Source organism: Leishmania martiniquensis, chromosome 34, assembly GCF_017916325.1.
Source record: "Leishmania martiniquensis isolate LSCM1 chromosome 34, whole genome shotgun sequence".
NCBI classification, from domain to species: Eukaryota; Euglenozoa; class Kinetoplastea; order Trypanosomatida; family Trypanosomatidae; genus Leishmania; species Leishmania martiniquensis.
Genome location: NC_090169.1, coordinates 186,549 through 202,258, shown reverse-complemented (window position 1 = coordinate 202,258; position 15,710 = coordinate 186,549). Strand labels below are relative to the sequence as shown.

At 63.0% G+C, this 15,710-nt stretch overlaps 2 protein-coding genes across 2 annotated transcripts; both read right to left on the bottom strand.

The window, feature by feature from the left end:
* Nucleotides 1-1,212: 1,212 nt before the first annotated feature.
* Nucleotides 1,213-8,442, bottom strand: LSCM1_02103 (uncharacterized protein; the record flags this gene model as incomplete). The annotated part of the gene is made up of 1 exon (XM_067319693.1): nucleotides 1,213-8,442. One exon carries the CDS (start codon nucleotides 8,440-8,442, stop codon nucleotides 1,213-1,215), a length of 7,230 nt encoding a protein of 2,409 aa, XP_067175068.1.
* Nucleotides 8,443-15,080: 6,638 nt separating this feature from the next.
* On the bottom strand, nucleotides 15,081-15,443 carry LSCM1_02101 (uncharacterized protein; the record flags this gene model as incomplete). The annotated part of the gene is made up of 1 exon (XM_067319692.1): nucleotides 15,081-15,443. The coding sequence occupies one exon, from the start codon at nucleotides 15,441-15,443 to the stop codon at nucleotides 15,081-15,083; it is 363 nt and encodes a 120-aa protein (XP_067175067.1).
* Between the last annotated feature and the right edge of the window lie 267 nt (nucleotides 15,444-15,710).

The window sequence follows — 15,710 nt, the reverse complement described above, 5'->3', positions numbered from 1 at the left end:
GGGCGAGAGGGAGGGGTTACACAAAAGTGATACATTACGAGGAGGAGGGATAGGATGGGGAATGTAGAATGCGCCACAGCGTGGCTGATAAAGAAGCTGAGAGGGGAGGGGAAAAAAAGAATGCCGAATCAAGCACAACTATCAAGGAGAGAGATCGACATCGAAGCGCGCGCGCACACACACACGTACATGCACAGATGCCTAGGGCAGACAAGGCACCATCGGCATACGCAACAGCAGCGGCAGGAAGCGGCACAATAGCCGCTAACAATCCCTGGAGCGCCTGCCATACTGTTTGGTGTGGTGCGGTGGGCCAATGCGGCATCGACTGACCAAGAGGTGTCTACGAAGGTGAAAGGGAGATTTTTTTTCTTCAACAGAAGGGTAGAGCCTGTGAGGAGGTGCGCGGCGATGCGCACGAGGTGAAGAGAACGCGTAGTTCCCGCTTCGGCATCGTATCTCACGCGGCACTCACAGAGGAAATCGACACATTTATGGAAAGAAAAAGGGTGAAACGAAAGGGGCGCAGCACGTCAGCGCTGCTTCGAAGGCGACATGCAAAGGAAGCGAAAAGCGACGGCGGCGGATGGGGCGGAGACGCAGGAGGAGGAGAAGGGGAGGGGGCGCCGCTAAAGACGAGCGGCGAGCGCTGATGCACGCGCGATGGTGTGCAGCTGCGCCCCCCCCTCTCCCTCTGAATGCGAACAAGTAACGGAATATTATCACCGTCAACAGCAGCAGCAGCAGCGTGACAGCGCCGCCAAAAGGATGTGTGCTTGTGTGTGCGTGTGGGGAGTGGGGAGGAGAGGTGAAAGGGGCCCGGTATCCAGCAGTGAATCTCAACCCAGAGGGGCAAGGGGCGGCAGAGAATGGCGCCGATGACGGCAAACAGAAAAGGGCAGAGCGCCGGCCTGCAGAGGCGGCACAGAAAGGAAACAGCATACCACATGACGCGGTGTGGGAAATGCTACTTGACACAGCCGCCCGCCGTGTAGCTCATACATGAGCGTACTGGACGTCTGCATGTACGTGTATTGCTATCCTACACGCATGCGTAAAAGGGGAGGAGGGGGCAGGGTCAGGTGGCCTGGGCGCCTGCGTGAAAGCAGAGCGGACGAACGATGCACGAATGCTGCGGGCGAGAGACGCCGTGAAATTAGGTCTTCACGCCACGCTGGCAGCTTCGCCAATGCCGCTGACACACTTCCGTCCCTACCGCATCCCCAGCCTCCGAAGATCCTCCATGCGCTGGAGGTCCTGCACCACCTGCTCCTCTGCCGTGGTTGTGCTGGTCAGTCGAGTCCTCGATAGGCTCCTCCTCTCGCAGCTCGCCTTGGCACTCTTGGCGTTCTCGTTCGCCGCCTCTGCCTTCTGACGGGCTGCTTCTGCCCTCTCCCGTGCAGTGCGAGCCTTCCGTTCTGCGGATCGCATCGCTCGAAAGGCCGCTTGCGCGGCTGCAACCTTCTTCTTTTCTTCTGCGGTCATACGTTTGGTGATCTGCAGGGATGCTAATTCCTGCTCGACACGGCGCTGCTCCACAATGGACTCGGGTGCCGGCTTCTCCTGCGCCCACACTTCGACACTCTGGGTGTGCCGCTTGCCGTCGTCCTCGAAGCTGCCGCCGTCGCTGTCGCTTTCGGAGCTGCCGAGGTTGCGGTACTCGAGGGAGGTGGCGCAGAAGGACCGCGCGTCGCTGGGATTGTACACCGTCTCCACCTCCTCAAAGGCGGAGAAGACTGGCGTGGTTCGCTTCTCGCAGAACAGTCGCGACCAGAACGCGGCGTCCGCCTCCAACATCTTCTCCCGCCCACAGAATTCTTTCTCAAACAGCGTCAAGTAGCGCCGCACGAAGGGCATCTCGGAGCCAGGCGCCATGAAGGCCCACATGCCCTTCGTCTCTGAGCAGCGGTCGGCGCTGCCGGTGTGCCGGGGCGGGTCGGCAAGCCAGCGGTGCTTCGAGTGGAAGGCCTGAAGGTCAACCAACGGCAGCCCCCGCACAAACGCCGGGAGCGGAACGCTGCCGCTGCACCCGATGAGTGTCTTGACCGAGTTGGTGACAAACGGGAACTCGAGGAAGCGTCGCTTGCGGTACAGATCATCAGGCGAACAAGTGAGTCGTTTCGTCTCCGTCGCCGATGGCTGTGATCCTGCAGGTCGATTTCGTGCGGACGGCGAACCCGGCGCGGGCAGTGGCGGGTGTGGGAAGGCCGAGCCTTTGCCGATGCTGCGCTGCGAACTCGCTTCGGGGGAGAAGGCGGACGCGGATGACTCCATTAGCGCATAGGTGCCGTCCGTGTAGCTATCGAATCTGCAGTCGAACGGGACCAGCGGCGCCACGTCCCACGACCCCACAGATAGTAGTTCGCTTGGAGAGGACGGCGACTCGGACGAATCGCTGCGCCTTTTTCGCGACAGCGCGTTGCAGTAATCCAGGCTGGACTGGAGCAGGACTGTGAGGTTGTAGTCTGCACGGCGGTAGTGGCCCTCCAACGCCGCTCGCATCCACTCCTCCCTCTCTTGCAGGATGATCATCTTGAGCATTATTGGGTCTTCTTCTTCCATGCGGCGCCTTTCTTCCTGCACCACCAGCAGCCTCGCGTTGCGGTCCGCCACGAAGCGCAGCTCTGCCTGTCGCCTCGCCTCGAGCTCCGCGGTGAGGGCGCTCGCAGGCGGAACGGCCAGCATGGCCTCGAGCTCTTCGTCCATCCCGCAAGGTTCGCCTTCGCCAGGGATGAGCGACACCGTGTCATAGTCGACGTCGGAGCCGTCCAGGAAGCGGTAGTACTTGTTGATGACCTCAGGCCACACATCCATGCAGTTCGGCGCCAAATCCAGCGGTGCCTCCGCGTCCGTGGTGGCCGCCATCGAGTCGGACAACTGCGTCGTGGGCATAGCCCCCCCCACCTGCACCAGCTCCTCGCTGCGCGTGGCATCCGTGGCCGTATTGCCCAGCTGCGCCCAAAGCAGCTCATGAGGTTGCCGTTCCTCCCATGCACCCCCCGCACCAGTCCCTTCGCTCGAGCAAGGGTCCTCTCCGTCGCTCACCATACTCTTCGAGTTCTCTCTCGCACGGCGCCGCCGCCACATGAGGCACGCCAGGAACACCAGGGCAACACCACTCGCCACGCACCCTACTGCGATACCAGCCGCCGCGCCTTTGCTTAACCTGCTGCCGCCCCCAACGGTGCTGAGGGTGCAGTTCGTGGTCACCGCCACGGTGTGCAGCGTTGCGCAGGCGGAGCGGTTCTCAGGGTTCCAGGCGCACACGCTAAAGCTCGTGCCGGCGGGGTGCGCGGCCACCTTTGCCGCGTCGATCCTTAGCCGGCACGTACCGCTAGCCATGCTGGCGCTCCCGACCGCCGCCGCCTGCGCCGCGGGGTCGCAGCAGCCGCCGCGCACCACCGTCAGCACATCCGCTGCTGTGCTGCCGTCGCCGCCAGGCGGGTGGCAGTGGTCCACCCAGTAGTCTGTGCACGTGTTCCAGTTGCCGGTCGGGAGCGCCATCTCCCGCTCCAGGAACGTGATGTGGCGCGGCGACGCGAGCACGTGCGGCAGCGCGACGATGGAGCCGTTTGCGGGCACCTGTGCACACAAAAACACCCCTGCCCTTTTCACCGCATTCGCGCGCACCTCAATGGCGGTGCTCGAGAGCGCTGTCCATGTGCCGTGGTCAGGCGTGACGGAGCTGCAGGTGGCCGTCGTGCTAAAGCCGGCGATGAGGTCCGCGGCGCGCAGGTCCTGCTCCAGCTCCATGCGGCTGGGCACACCGACAACGAAGATGCTGCCGCGCACGCTGAAGTGTGCAGCCGGCACTACCTCGATTGTCTCCAGCGCCGCCACCGCACGCGTGGATTTGGCGGCACACACGGCGTAGCGGCCCAGCGGCAGCGCGTCGCCGCCGGGGCCCAGCAGCGACACCGTGGCGTAGCCATCACCGTCGGTGGTGAAGGTAGGCATGCCGGCCACGTCGACGCATTCGGTCTCGGTGGCGCTTAGCTGGAAGGTAGTGTGCCTCGACAGTGGCATGAAGATGGTGGCAGCGGTAGCGCCAAGGGCGAACTGCGTGGGCCAGATGCTGCCTGACGCCACCGGAACGCTGGCGATGGCGGCGCCAGTGCCGCCCGGCGTGCGCACACACAGGTCTACGTCCTCCACGTCCTTCGCAAGATTCGCCGTGTCAAAGGACACCGAGAGAACGGCGATGGTCGATACCACAGTCAGTTCCAGCGGCAGCGACCCCGCACAGCGGTTGCTGGATAGAAACACAGTGGCCTCCTGCACCACGTAGCCGTCCGTTTTCAGCGTGGCGGCATAGGCGGCGCTGCGCACGATGGCGGGCGACGTGCGGAGTACCTGCGGCAGCAGCAGCGACTTGAACGCTGCCACGGCCAGAGGCGCGCCGGTCTGCGGGCGGCAGGTGCATACGTACACCGTCCCGCTCACGTCTGTGGCGGTGTAGATGGCAGCCTGCGCAGGCGTGCCCATGTCCGCGGCCTCTCCGAGGCTCGCGTCGCACTGCCGAGACTCGCTAAAGAAGCTGCAGTCGGGCGGCACCGCGTCGCTGATTTGCACTAGCGTGTGCGGCGCCGCGCCAATGGTGGCGTTGTAGCGGCTGAGCGCCTCCGCCGGCTCGACGGCCCAGTTGCGCACCCGTAACGTCGGCGCAGCGGTGGTAAAGAGCACTTGCGGCTCGCCGATCGGGTGCGCCCACACGTAGAAGGCGGCATCCTCGTTCACGGCCGGCACGTAGCCTGTGGCTAGAACGCCAACGCCCGGTGGGGACGTGCTGCTGGAGGTGGTGCTGATGCCGGCCACTGCTAAAAACCTCATGTTGACGCCGACGTCGGTGATCGGCACCCCTGGCGCGGCATACGCGGTCTGGATGCTGGCTGCGCCCCCGCCACCGATGCAGCTGGCCTTGCGTATCAGTAGCATGCGCCCGCGCATCACCGACCAGGCGCCGTGGAACTCGTGGTAGAAGAGCTCCGTGATGTCCTTGTTGTCACCACAGCCGTCGATGGTGAAGCTGACTCGACCGCCGCTCAAGGGCCTCTTGCTGCCGCCCTGCACGGGGACAGGCGAGGTGCGTGAGGACGAGAGCAGCGCGGAGGTGCCGGCACTGCGCGACGGCAGGGTGATGGTGGTGGGCGTGTCGGCGAAAATGTAGGCGGGGCTCATGTAGGGGCGCAACGTGGCGCGCGCCGCCTCGACGCGGCTGCTCGTGGTAGTCGGGCCAACGCAGAAACGGACGTCGACGTGCGGTTCGATGGCACTCACGTTGACAATGACGGTGCTCTCACTCGAGACAAAGGTCTGCGACTCTTTTGCGGCGACGTGGCAGGGTACAGTGGCGGGCTGCACCATGACCGAGTAGAAAGAGGTGCCCTTGGGGCCGCCTTTGATTGTGGCGCTGAAGGGCACGTAGGCGCGTATCTGTGCAAGGTCGGCGTCAGCCGACATGAGGAAGGCATCCACAACGTCGATGGTCGCGTTGGCTGCGACGGTGCCGGTGACGAGGCCGATGGTGGCGCTTTGGCACAGCCAGTAGCTGCCGTGTGGCGCCGCCAAGACACCCTGCGTAGCGCCGCCAACTCTGTAGCGCGCAATGGTTTCCGCGCACGCGGCGTTGGCACCGGCGGGGATCGCTCTGCAGGCGTCCTTGGATGACCCACAGCGTACAAGGTACTGCAGGGCGGCGGTGTGCACGGGCCATCCGGTGACGCTGCTGGCGGGCCGCTGCAGCTGCGCGTAGGCGCTCAGCGGTGCAAAGACGCTCACGTCGAGGTCGCCAGCAGCAGCGTAGCCGATGGCGCCGCCGCCGAGGAGACTGCTCTTCGGCGCTACGCAAACGCGCACGCGGGCGAGTGGCGCGGTGCTCTGTGGCACGAGGAAGGCCATGGCAACGCCGGTGCGATGGTTAATGGTGCCACGTGCGAGCACGGAGACCGTGTCGAGGTCGCCGGTGCAGTCGGTGCTACCGTGAACGACTGCGTAGGTATCAACCTGCGCGGCGCTTGTGTAGGTGCTGAGAAGGCGGATGGTGGCGGGCACACCGGCGGCAAGCGTTGCGGGGTCTGCTGTAAGCAGTGGCGCGGGCAGTACGACAAGAACGGTGCCGGTAGCGACGAAGCTGCCATCGGTGTTGACGCAGACGAGGTAGCGCCTGCCCACCATGGCAGCGGAGAGCTTGATGGTTGCGTACGGCGTGTCGCTGCCAGTGGCGACTGCCAGCGCGGGCAGCGCGATGGCGGCACTGGGGACGGTGGCGCCGCTAGGGCACATCGACCTGTCTGAGAGGAGGTAGGCGGCGTGTCCGCTCAGTGACGCCGCTCCGGCCGCCACGAAGTAAAGCGCCTGCGGGCCGTTTCTCTGCGCTGCGAGCGCCACAACCGCCGGCGCGACGCGCGGGTTGGCGCTGCGCACGCTCCCCGCCGCCTGCAGCATCGCCTTCGTCGTCGTGTCGGGGTAGTAGCAACACAGCAGCAGCGTGCCCACACCGTCGGACGTGAGCGTGAGCGTGGCAGCGCCCTCGCTGCTGGTGTTGGCTTTGCACAGGACAATGGCTTCGCTGGAGCAAGCGGTGGCGCTCGTGACGAACACCTCAGCGGCAGGCGGGAGGCCACGCAGGGCGATGGTTCCCTCGACGCCAGCAACAATGCCGGGCGGCGTCACGGTAGCATCGCCGTACACGGTGACGCGGCGCACGGCGACGTAGTCTGCGCCAGGCTCGCGCACACAGACGTCCCAGCCACCGGCCTCGGGGAACGTGACGGGGCCCAGTACGAACGCGGCGCCGGCGACGTCAAGTGTCGGCATGTCGGTGGCGCCGCATGGCGGCTGGCTTGCGACCGCACGCACTAGTGTCGCCGTCGTGCCCTTCGCGAGGGATACTGTGCTGTCTAGCGTGATGTTGACTGGCAGGCCGACTCGAAGAGGCGCGTGCTGCAGAGAAAACGGCTGGGGGGTAAGCGTCTGTAGCTTGTAGTAGCGCACGGCTTCTCCCTGCACGGCTGGCTCAGCGACTAGTGGGTTCGACACGCAAAAGTGTAGGCTGCTCGGGGCGTCGAGCGGGACGGCGAGGCTCACGCTGGTGCCGGAGGCTGGGCTGGCGGTGGCCTTCGAGAGGAGCGTTTGGCAATTCGACAAGGCGGATATGCCGATCACAAAGAAGGCGTCGGTCGCGTTGGCGTGGGTGAGGGTGGCGCGCATCGACACGCCGCGCACCGGGATGGCGGGGGAGAAAAAGGTAACGGGCGGATCCGTCACGATGAGGACGCTTGCGTAGCCTACATCGGCGGTGTTGGCCTTCTTGCGCACGCAGGCGTAGTAGACGCCCGGATGCCCCGCCGCCCACTGCATTGGATTGCTCCACGTGCTCTGCCAGTTACCGGCGGCTGTGCAGTCGGAGGATGTGGAGAGGGCCGCCTCGAGCGCGGCCTGCACCGGGGCGGCGTTGAGGGCAAAGGACATGTCAGTCGCCTTGCCCGCGTACAGCGTATGCGGCACCACGTCGTACTCCAAGACGGTGAAAGTGTTTTTGGCGGGGATGTACACGCTGTTTCGCGAGACCTTGGCGCAGAAAAAGTACTTACCTCGCGGTGCCGTGACTCGAAAGGCAATGCTTTCCTGAATGGATGTCGTCTGATCCGCCTGCTTCCAGTTTAAGCAATGCGCGTCAGTTGCGAGATTAAAAAAGGAGTACACTATAGGCACCGCTACGTGGACGGTGTGGTGGAGCACACCTTCGGTGGGCTTGATCGTGTAGGGCGTCGCCAGGGCCACTGCGTTGGCCAGCGCTGTTTTCGTGGTGGACCCGGTCACACTGAGGGTGGAGGCGCATATGAAGAGAAGGTTGCTGTCCGCGTTGGGTGTGAACTTCACCGTGCGGGCGTTCGTCAGCGCTGAGGGACCGCCTCCAGGAATCACTGCGTTGCATCTACTCTCAGCGTAGAGCCCCACCGTTGTCTCCACCGGCACAGCGCTGCCAAAGGTCAGTGTAGATCCTTCACCGTTAAAAACGTAGTCCGGTGTCACCTCCATCTTGTGCATCTGCAGCGTGCCCACCTGCCGTGCGCCACCAGGGTTCCCGACGCACCAGTAGGCCACTGGCACAGTGGAGCGAGGGACAGTCAGCTTCACTTGAAGCGCGGCGCTGTCTACCGTGAAGATGCACGTCCCGTTCCTGAAGCTGCTACCGCTTACCTGACTCCTTACGACGCAGACGGTCGTGATGTTGCTGAGGCAGCCCCCATCCGAGGAGGCGAACAGCTTGCTGCCCGCGGGCAGGGCTGCGTCGGTAGCGAAGAATGGCACGCCGAGCAGCGGCTCCGCGGGGTCGGTCGTCACTGCGGCGCCGACGCTCGCGGGACTAAGGATGGAGAGGAGGAGGAGGGGAAGGAGAGCGGGGGTGCCACTCATCAGCGCTGCGAGCCGCGCACACATGGCGCAGGGCTGTGTCGGATAGGGGAGATGTTGGGGCGAAGAGAACGCTGGGACCGCCCAACTGAGGACCTCAGGCCGAGGGGGGTACAAAGGAGAAGAGGAGTGAATGGACGGATGGGGAGGGAGGAGAAGTCGGCAAGCTCGATATGTATATATATGTGTGTGTGTGTGGGTGGGTGTCCTTCGCCTCTTAGACGTTACGATGTCTTGTTAACTGCAGCGGTGATAAGAATGCATGTGAATAGGGCGCAAAAGAAGAGGTTGGACGGTAAGCACACGCGCGAGAGATGGAGTGGGAGCTGGAGCATAAGGTCCTTCCCCTCGTCGGTTCATGTGGGAGAGGGACAGGGGTGGTGGTGAGTGGGTGAGGGGTAACACAAGAAAGGCGAGGAGCGCCTCTCTGAGGGATGCCCTAATACCGCTGCCCGGAGACGCGACACTGTGAGTGATGTGGCGGTGACTGGTACGACGACTATGTGGACCGTTTTCCTCGACACCCCCTTAGCCATCACCCCTGAGACAGGGCGCGGTACTGCGAAGGGGACACAGCGTCGAATGTGCTCGACGACGCGCCGCCTGTATCGACTCGTCCACGCAGACATGTGCGATGGACTGTGTGAGAGTGCCATCTGCACCATTGTGTCCCGCACATTTTTTTCGCGTGTTCGCTTCCTTCGCATTTCCTACCATTCTTTTTTTTTTTTCGGTCCTCAGCTGCGACGGACGCCACTCACAGCAACGCGGGCGCTGACTTTCCACAGAATACGCCCTCTCCCCTACCTTTCCTCTTTCCACGCAATACAGGCAAAGGCTGAGGGCAGGAGAGGGGAAGGGCTGAAACAAACGCCTCGTCCGGCGCCCCCCCTCTCTCTCCCTCCCTCCGATTGGACACGCAGCCACCGGGCACGGCCATACACAGAGACGCCCTTTACTCGCTCGCAAAGGCGGGTGGTGCTCGGCTGACCACATGATGTGGTCCCTTCTCAACAACGCACGGGGCAGAGAGAAGGGGGCGGGGACGGTTGGACACCCACACACGCACACGCACACGCACGCAGCCGTCTGAAAAAAAGGGAGGGGTATATATATATATATATGCATACATATATATATATACGTGCGTGCATATATATGTGGTAGAGAGAGAGAGGCGGAGGCCTCTGACGACACCGAAGGAGGAGGAGGAGGGAGGCCGGGCGGCGCAAGCCACCGCCGCACGGACATGGAGGATGAAGAAGATCTGCAAGGGGAGAGAGAGACACGCAGTCACACTACCAACGACAAGAGTGATAATACGGGGAGGAGGCAAAGGAGAAGGATATGTGGTATGTGTGTGTGTGGGGCGGAGGGGGGAAGGGGGGAAGCAATGCGCAGTGTGTGAGGGCTCTTGCGCGCCCGATAAGGGAAGCTCACCGTATGCGCTGAATGTTAGCGCGGCGGAAGCTCTGCATGGAGAGCGTCGGTTCATCCTCGTCGCTGTCCTCCAAGTCTTCCACCACGAACGAGCTGCCATTCGAGTTGGCGCATGACGTGGCGCCAGCCGCCGGCTCGGCGACGCGATAGAAAAAACGCCTCTCCTCGCGGGTGTCCCTATCCGCCAACTTGCGCTCCTCCTCTTGCCGCACAACCGAAGCGGCGCTTTGGTTAGTGGTGCGACAGAGGGCGAAATGGCTCTCGCGCCGCCTGCAAGGGCAGCAGTGGCAGCACCCCTCCTCCGCGGCCTCGTCGTCGCGCTTGGCAGAGCTGTGCGCCCGCGAAGCGATGGCGGCATTGAAGTGGTAGTGGAAGCCATCTGCCAAGCTCCTGGACAAGGATGCGTGCCGCGCCGACTTCGAGGCAACCGGCTGCGAGTAGAGTTCGAGCGGCGGGGTAGAAAACGGGGACGATGCGTTACGTACGCAGCTACCGCATTGCTTGCCGAGTGAGTGGCAGCGCTCTTCACTGCCGGTACTGCCGCTGTCGCTGCTGACGTTGCTGTCGTTGTGAAAGGGGTGCGCCGAGCATCTCATGGAGGCTGGTGCACCTCTACGGCGCTGCGGCTGTGAGACAAGCCGCTCGCCAGCGCACTTCGCTGCAGTATAGCTTGTAAAGCTACCCGAGCCTGCGGAGGTCGCGTGTGCGCTCCTCTGCACTTGGCCGACGGGAGAACGCATCTGCGTCTCCGCGCTGGACATGCTGCTTGCATCGATGTCCTCTTCCTCTTCGCTGTCGAGGACGATGGGTATCACGATCTTCTCTCCCTTCATGCGGTTCTTGTTCACGTTGCGTGACTGCGGCCCGTGCCGCCGAGCCGTGACGAGGGCATTGGATGCCATGAAGGCCTTGGAGGCGTGCCAGGCTTCAAGTTCCCGCTTCGGCGTCTGCAACTGTGCCGCGTCACTTTTTTCGGGAGTCGCATACGAGGAGGGGTCCCCCCTGTACAGGGCACTCACGTTGCACTCCTCTGGCGAGCCCACGAGGGGCGTCGCCACACCTGCTGCGAGCGCTGCGCTCTCGCTCGTCGACCACTCCATGGACATAAGAGGACGCTCCGTGACGGTGCTGCTGCCAAGGCTGGGGCGGGTGCGTGCTCGCAGCTTCGACAGGGAGCCGGCCAGCACCGCACTGCTCTTCATGTTTTGCCCAACATGCTCGCGGCCGCCGTTCTGGATCACTTCCATGTCGTGGTGCTGCTGCTGGATGGCACGCAGTCGCAGCTCCTCCTGCTCTTTGAGGAGCGCCTTCTTGGCTGCCTTGGAGTGTTTCGGACAGGCCATACTCTTGACGTGCTGGAAGCCCACCAAGGTCCCGTCAGCGTCGGCAGACTGGGGTGGGGCGGAGTGTGAGAGGACGTCACGCTGCAACGTGCGGTACTGCCCGAGGATGAAGCTGTGCATCTCTGCTTCCGTCGACGGCGGCGGCCGCGTCAAGGCGGCGCCCTGTGTCGCCGCGACACCGCTGGAACACTCCCTGGGATCACGCGACTGCGCCGCGTCGTGACTCGAAGAAGCCTCCAGCAGCGAGAGGTTTGAGGCACTGCGCCGAAAGGTTCTGCGACGAGTACTAAGATCTGGCCGCCGCGCCCCATGCGGCGAGCATACTACTTGCCCATTGTCCGCATGCGCGATGCTACCCGCTGGGGCGCCGCCGCGCATCTGCCGCACTGCGACAGGCGCTCTGATGTTTCTGTGCTCGCCGCCATTTCGTGTTGCCGACGCAGCCATAGAGTGCGTCACGCTTGGTGGCCGTATGAACGAAGCGTGAGTACTGCTCCGGTTGCTGCTGAGTGGGGTGATGCTGCCCGCGCTTGCGGCTCCGCTGGGGGGCAGCGTCCCAAGAGGAGCCTGTAGCGCAACCGCGGACGGACCGCTGGCAAGGTTTCGTGACGCGGAGCGCGAGGTGGCTGGAGCGCTGAGCTCCGCGCCGATGGCGTCGACGAAAAGCCACGTGCGAAACAGCAGAGGGACGGCTGTGACTTCGGCACTGCCACCGCTGCGGTTTCCGTTGCCGTTGCATGGGAGGGAGCCGTGGAGGCGTGCAAGCGAGGATAGCGATGCACCAACTGCGTGACCCCTGCTCGCACCGACAGTCCGAGGAGCGCTTGCTGGTGTGCTGTGGAGGCTGCCCGACGCGCTGCTGTTGTGTGCTGTGCACAACGACAAGTTAGGGGGGTGAAAGACGGGCGACGGTGCCGCCAAGCCGTCGCCGTGTGGCGGAGCAGGGCCGATAGGCGAGGCGAAGGTGGCGACCTGCCTCCTGCCTTGATGGCCATGTGCAGTGCTTCCGGGAGTCGCCGTGTCGCGGTCATCCGAAGGGGGAAGAATTGCCGAGCAGCGTCCTCCGCTGGCTGTGCCGTCACTGCTGTGACTGCTGCCTGCCTTGCCTCTCCCCTTCACTGCACCGCTCGCAAGCTTTCCAGCGGCGGCGCCACCGCCCACGGGCGCCTCAGCCGCGTTCTCCTGCGCTTGCCAACCTGCTGCAGCGACAGGGCATCGACCAGACACAGTGCTGTGCATGGGCCGCTTCTGTTCCGCCGCGAACATCTCCACACCGTTGTATCCCCTCCTTTCCTCGCCCTTGCCCAGAGTCGCCAAGGACAGGCTTGGGGCACACGTGAACTGCTGTGACGGGCGACTTGCTCCGTCGGGGGCGCTGCGGCGCTGCTGTAATGGAAGCGGACGCACAAAGCAGCGCTTTGGCGAGGATGGCGGCGTACCCTTCGGGGTGCGTGGGGAGTGACCGGGTGCCGTGGTGGTGGAGGTGGGGGCGGTTATGGAGGAAGGGGGGCAAGAGACACCTACCATGGGGGCCGCGGCGCATGCGAGTTGCTCCCTGTGCGGCGGCGACGACGAGATCGTCAGCACATCCGCGGAAGCTCTCATGAGAGGATACCCAAATGGGGATGGGAAGTGCGCCGTCTGTACGGCCAACCTAGCACACACGCGTAGACAGGAGACGGACCGTGCCCGTGAGGACAGTTCCAGCAGCAGTCCCCTCCACAGGTCCTCCAGAAGGGCTACGAGGAAGCGCGGGGGAGGGGGAGGGGTGAGGCGGAGGGAGCAGGAAGAAAACAGATAAAGGGATGGAATGGAAGGGAAGGGGCGCTTCCCGCGAAGAGATGATGCGCCGGTGTAGGCGCAAGGCGGAGATGACCACGTTCTGTTGGGCAAACGAAGCGACGGAGAAATAGTCAACCCACGACGAATGAGAGCACATACACACAAAAAAACAGATCAACAAAAAACGGACGAAATAAATGCCAGGGCTAAATCACAAGGAAAAAGGGAAGGACGCAAAGGATTGTGGGACACCGCGTCGCACGTCGGAGTGATGCGTGCTGCGTGTGCGTGCGCCCGTCAAGTTACACCAACCCACGCTGACCCTTCCTTTCCCCCCGCCCCGCCCCACCTCCCACCGCACTCGAACACGGAGAGGGATGAAGGGCAGAAGCGGAAGGTGAGGTGCTTGTGTGGAGGAGGGGGGGTCGTGGAGAGAGACAGACAGATAGAGACAGAGACAGAGCGGGGCTGCTTTTCGCTGTAGAGTCGGCGAAGATGTGCGAAGGGAGAAGGGGCAGGCAAAAGAGGGACATATACACCGACGCCAGCGTATCAATCAATACGAAAAAGAAGCGGTAGCCAGAGCACTTGTCTGTACTCACTACCTAAGTGGCAGGCTCGATTCAGATCACCAATGGAGGGCGCTCGTGAGGGGGGAGGGGACGAGCGGGCAAACGACAGAGGGAGCCGAATGGTGTGAGAAGATACACTTATACATATAGAGAGAGTAAGCGCAAGAGTGGGGGGGGGTGCGAGGAAGGAAAGAGCACTGAGCATAACAGACGAAGCGCAGCGGATGCGTGCCCACCGCCTCCCTCTCTCTCTCCTCTCCTCTCTTGCCACGCTCTCTCGTATTCGGCGGGCTTGTATTCGTGTGTGCTCTCTGCGTTCTGCTCTTCGCCTCGCCTTTTCCTTTTTTTTCAGGAGTGCGGCAGGAGCCTGATGGGGTGCGAGTAAGTATGTGTGGGGAAGGGAAGATGTCGGTGGAGGTGCCGGTGGCTGTGAAAGAATACCTGATCTACGAAGAATGAAGTGCGCTCGTTTGCTTTCAAATTCGTGCGTGAGGGCGCTGCGGCCTCAGGATGTGCTCCCCGGCACGAGCGCGGTGTAACACGCTGCTGGAAATGAGCAAAAGTAAACAGCAACAACGAAGAATGACTATGTGCTGCTGAGCGCGACGGTGATCGGCTTGCCGTTGCAGACAAGTCGTGTGTGCAGCGGCTCTCGTGAATCTTCGATTCAGAGCGAGAGATTGTGGAGAGAGAGGGAAAGAGAGAGAGAGCAAAGAGGAGTGGCGTTAGTGGGGGGGAGGGGGAGGGGAGAAGGAAGGACATCCGTGATGGTGTGCCGTACGCACCAGGGACACGCAACTGAGCACAGCGGGGGATGGTAAGCTGTGTGTCTTCTCATGCTTGAGTATGCCCAGGCGACAGCACCAGAGCCACACTATCGGTGGAGGCAACTATCCAGTGTGCAACCCTTTGCTCGCGCGCTGGACAAGCTTCCACTGCCATGAGCTTTCGCGACTGAAGCCGAGGCGTGTGTGTGTGTGTGTGCGGATCGTCGTTCATGTTCAGAAGTCAACGTGGGTCTCGCACATGTCTCCGACTTCTTCGCTCGCTGTTGGGAAGTAGCGGAAGGCGGCGGCAGAGGGAGACCCCCTCCCCCTCCCCCTTTCCTCTCTCACCCCCCTCCCCCCAAGGTGGACAAACGCACGAAGAAAAAACGTCGGCAGACAAAGAAATCCAAAGCACGAATGATAAAACAAAAAAATGATGTGAGAACACGTCAGCATCGTCTCACTCCTCCCCTCCCCGCATCGCAGGCTCTCTGCACGTCTGTGTGGGGTGTGCTGCGGGAGGAAAGATATGCACAGGGAAAGGGAGAGGAGCCTCAGGCATGCACGCCCGCCCGCATAGCGGCCCTGCACGGTTGGAAGAAATGTGCGAAGGGGGCTGCAGGACAGGGGAGGGAGGGGAGTGGGAGAGGGGTCCGGGTGGTGATGCTGAGGCGGGTCGGCGCCAAAAAGGCCCACTCCTTCAGCGCACGCACCTCATTCCCCCCTTTTCCCAGTTTTCTCCCGCTCACTCACATGTTTTCTTACTCGGCAGCCTTAGCAGCGGCCGCCGCCTCAACCGGGGCGGCCTGCACGATGCGCGTGTACACGCGAGTCCTGCTCGAGCACGACACCAAGCGGATCAGCTTCTCGCGGCACAGCTGCTTCAGGCCCGCGGCGGCGATGGAGACCGCGATCTTGAGGCGGTCGGAGATGATTGACGGGGTGATGAGCTTGTACTTGGGCACCTCGCTGCAGAGCTTGTCGTACGTCTCCTTGTCGAACATCACGGCGTTCTGCAGAGCCTCGCGGGACTGACCTTTGCTCCACTTCTTCGTCGTCTTCTTCGCGCCCTTGTTGGCGGCCTCCATCTTGGCCTTCTTTGTCTGACCAGCCTTCGGCGGCATGATTGCAGTTGGGGGAGGAGGGGGAGAGAGGGACTCGAAGGAGGGAAAGGTTCGCGTGAACTCACTATGCGGGCGGTTGAGCGGTTGTGTGGGGATAGCCGGTTGCAGGCGCAATGGAAGGGGGAGAGAGAGGGGAGGATGGCGTGGCGGAGTCCATAAGCCGTCCGGGAGATGAGCGGAGTGACGCCAGTGGCGTCACGGCGCAGAGGAGGAACAGTGACGCCCCATACATATACATGGGCAGGCGCACAGAGCTGTTCGCGGGAG